Here is a 1957-nt window from a genome sequence, read left to right as displayed (position 1 = left end):
AGTACTGATAAATGATCCCATCCACAAATTTGTAATTTTAGTTATTATTTTCAGCCCACCGAGAAAAGATGGGTTACCAGTTAACAGATTCCACCATAAAATTATTTGGTACTTACTGGGAATTGGGCCGTAGGTAAGTGCTCTACCACTGAGTTATATGTACTCTTAGCCCTTTAAAATTTTTATTTTGAAACAGGGTCTCGCTAAATGGCTAAGGCTGGCCTCAAACTTGGGATCCCACTGCCTCAAACTCCCAAGTAGCTGGGATCACTATGCTGATAATTCCATGGTTCTTGTTTTGTGTTCATTTGGTCTTGGATTTTACACACACACACACACACACACACACACACACACACACACACACACACAAGTGTGTGCCACTAAGCCTGATTCCCAAGCTAACATTTTAAAGCATTAGAATTATATATATGAGCCCCAGAGCCCCGGAGTCCGAGCCGGTTCCTCGCCCGGTTTTGTCCCGCGGTCGCCCGTCTCGCCTTCTTTCAACATGACAGATGCCGCTGTGTCCTTCGCCAAGGACTTCTTGGCAGGTGGAGTGGCCGCGGCCATCTCCAAGACGGCAGTAGCGCCCATCGAGCGGGTCAAGCTGCTGCTGCAGGTGCAACATGCCAGCAAGCAAATCACCGCAGATAAGCAATACAAGGGCATTATAGACTGCGTGGTCCGTATCCCCAAGGAGCAAGGAGTCCTGTCCTTCTGGCGTGGTAACCTGGCCAATGTCATCAGATACTTCCCCACCCAGGCTCTCAACTTTGCCTTCAAAGATAAATACAAGCAGATCTTCCTGGGTGATGTGGACAAGAGAACCCAGTTCTGGCGCTACTTCGCAGGGAACCTGGCATCGGGCGGTGCCGCTGGGGCCACGTCCTTGTGTTTTGTGTACCCTCTTGATTTTGCCCGTACCCGTCTAGCAGCTGATGTGGGTAAAGCTGGAGCCGAGAGGGAATTCAAAGGCCTTGGTGACTGCCTGGTTAAGATCTCCAAATCTGATGGGATTAAGGGTCTGTACCAAGGCTTTAACGTATCCGTGCAGGGTATTATCATCTACCGAGCTGCCTACTTTGGCATCTATGACACTGCGAAGGGAATGCTTCCAGATCCCAAGAATACTCACATCTTCATCAGCTGGATGATCGCACAGTCCGTCACTGCCGTTGCTGGGTTGACTTCCTATCCATTTGACACTGTTCGCCGTCGCATGATGATGCAGTCAGGACGCAAAGGAACTGACATCATGTACACGGGTACAATCGACTGCTGGAAGAAGATTGCTCGTGATGAAGGCGGCAAAGCTTTTTTCAAGGGCGCGTGGTCCAACGTTCTCAGAGGCATGGGTGGTGCCTTTGTGCTTGTCTTGTATGATGAGATTAAGAAGTTCACATAAGTTATTTCCTAGGTCATTCCCCTGCGGACAGGCATGTTGTATAACATATCTTGAGCATTCTGGGCAGACTGGGCTGTCTGTTTATCAATGGCAACTATTTACTGGTTGAAAATGGGAAGCAATAATATTCATCTGACCAGTTTTCTCTTAAAGCCATTTCCATTATGATGAAATAATGATGGGACTCAATTATATTTTTTATTTCAGTCACTCCTGAAAAATAACAAATTTGATGAAATAAAAAGATATCAAAAAAAAAAAAAAAAGAATTATATATATGATATGATATATATTACATAAATATATAAAATCCCCATTCCACCCCACTTCCGCAGCAAGGGTCCTATCATTCTTCAAAGTGCCATCTAGGTAATTCACTATTTTCATCTTGAGAGATTACAGACGGCTTTTCTTAGGACTAGTTTCATTTCCAAGCGTTTTGAAATCTCGGTTTGCAGTCTCACTGGTGTGGAAGTCTTGACTCTGTCCTCAGCAGCTGCTTCTGCCGCTTGTCCAGTTCAGGGCTCGTCCAGTGGTGATGGCGGGACT

General features: G+C 46.0%; 1 protein-coding gene across 1 annotated transcript; it reads left to right on the top strand.

Annotated features, from left to right (window-relative positions):
- Nucleotides 1–451: 451 nt before the first annotated feature.
- Nucleotides 452–1717, top strand: LOC308271670 (ADP/ATP translocase 2). Its single transcript, XM_080708161.1, has one exon. It carries the CDS (start codon nt 512–514, stop codon nt 1406–1408), a length of 897 nt encoding a protein of 298 aa, XP_080564287.1. The 5' UTR covers nt 452–511; the 3' UTR covers nt 1409–1717.
- Nucleotides 1718–1957: the final 240 nt, after the last annotated feature.

This window comes from Muscardinus avellanarius (assembly GCF_963383645.1).
Source record: "Muscardinus avellanarius genome assembly, chromosome: 12".
Taxonomy (NCBI): domain Eukaryota; kingdom Metazoa; phylum Chordata; class Mammalia; order Rodentia; family Gliridae; genus Muscardinus; species Muscardinus avellanarius.
The sequence above is the reverse complement of the archived record's forward strand: the minus strand, read 5'-3'. Positions and strand labels throughout refer to the sequence as shown.

Bases quoted from the DNA above. Each gene is read 5' to 3' on its own strand.
- LOC308271670 (XM_080708161.1), top strand. From the start codon at position 512: ATGACAGATGCCGCTGTGTCCTTCGCCAAGGACTTCTTGGCAGGTGGA.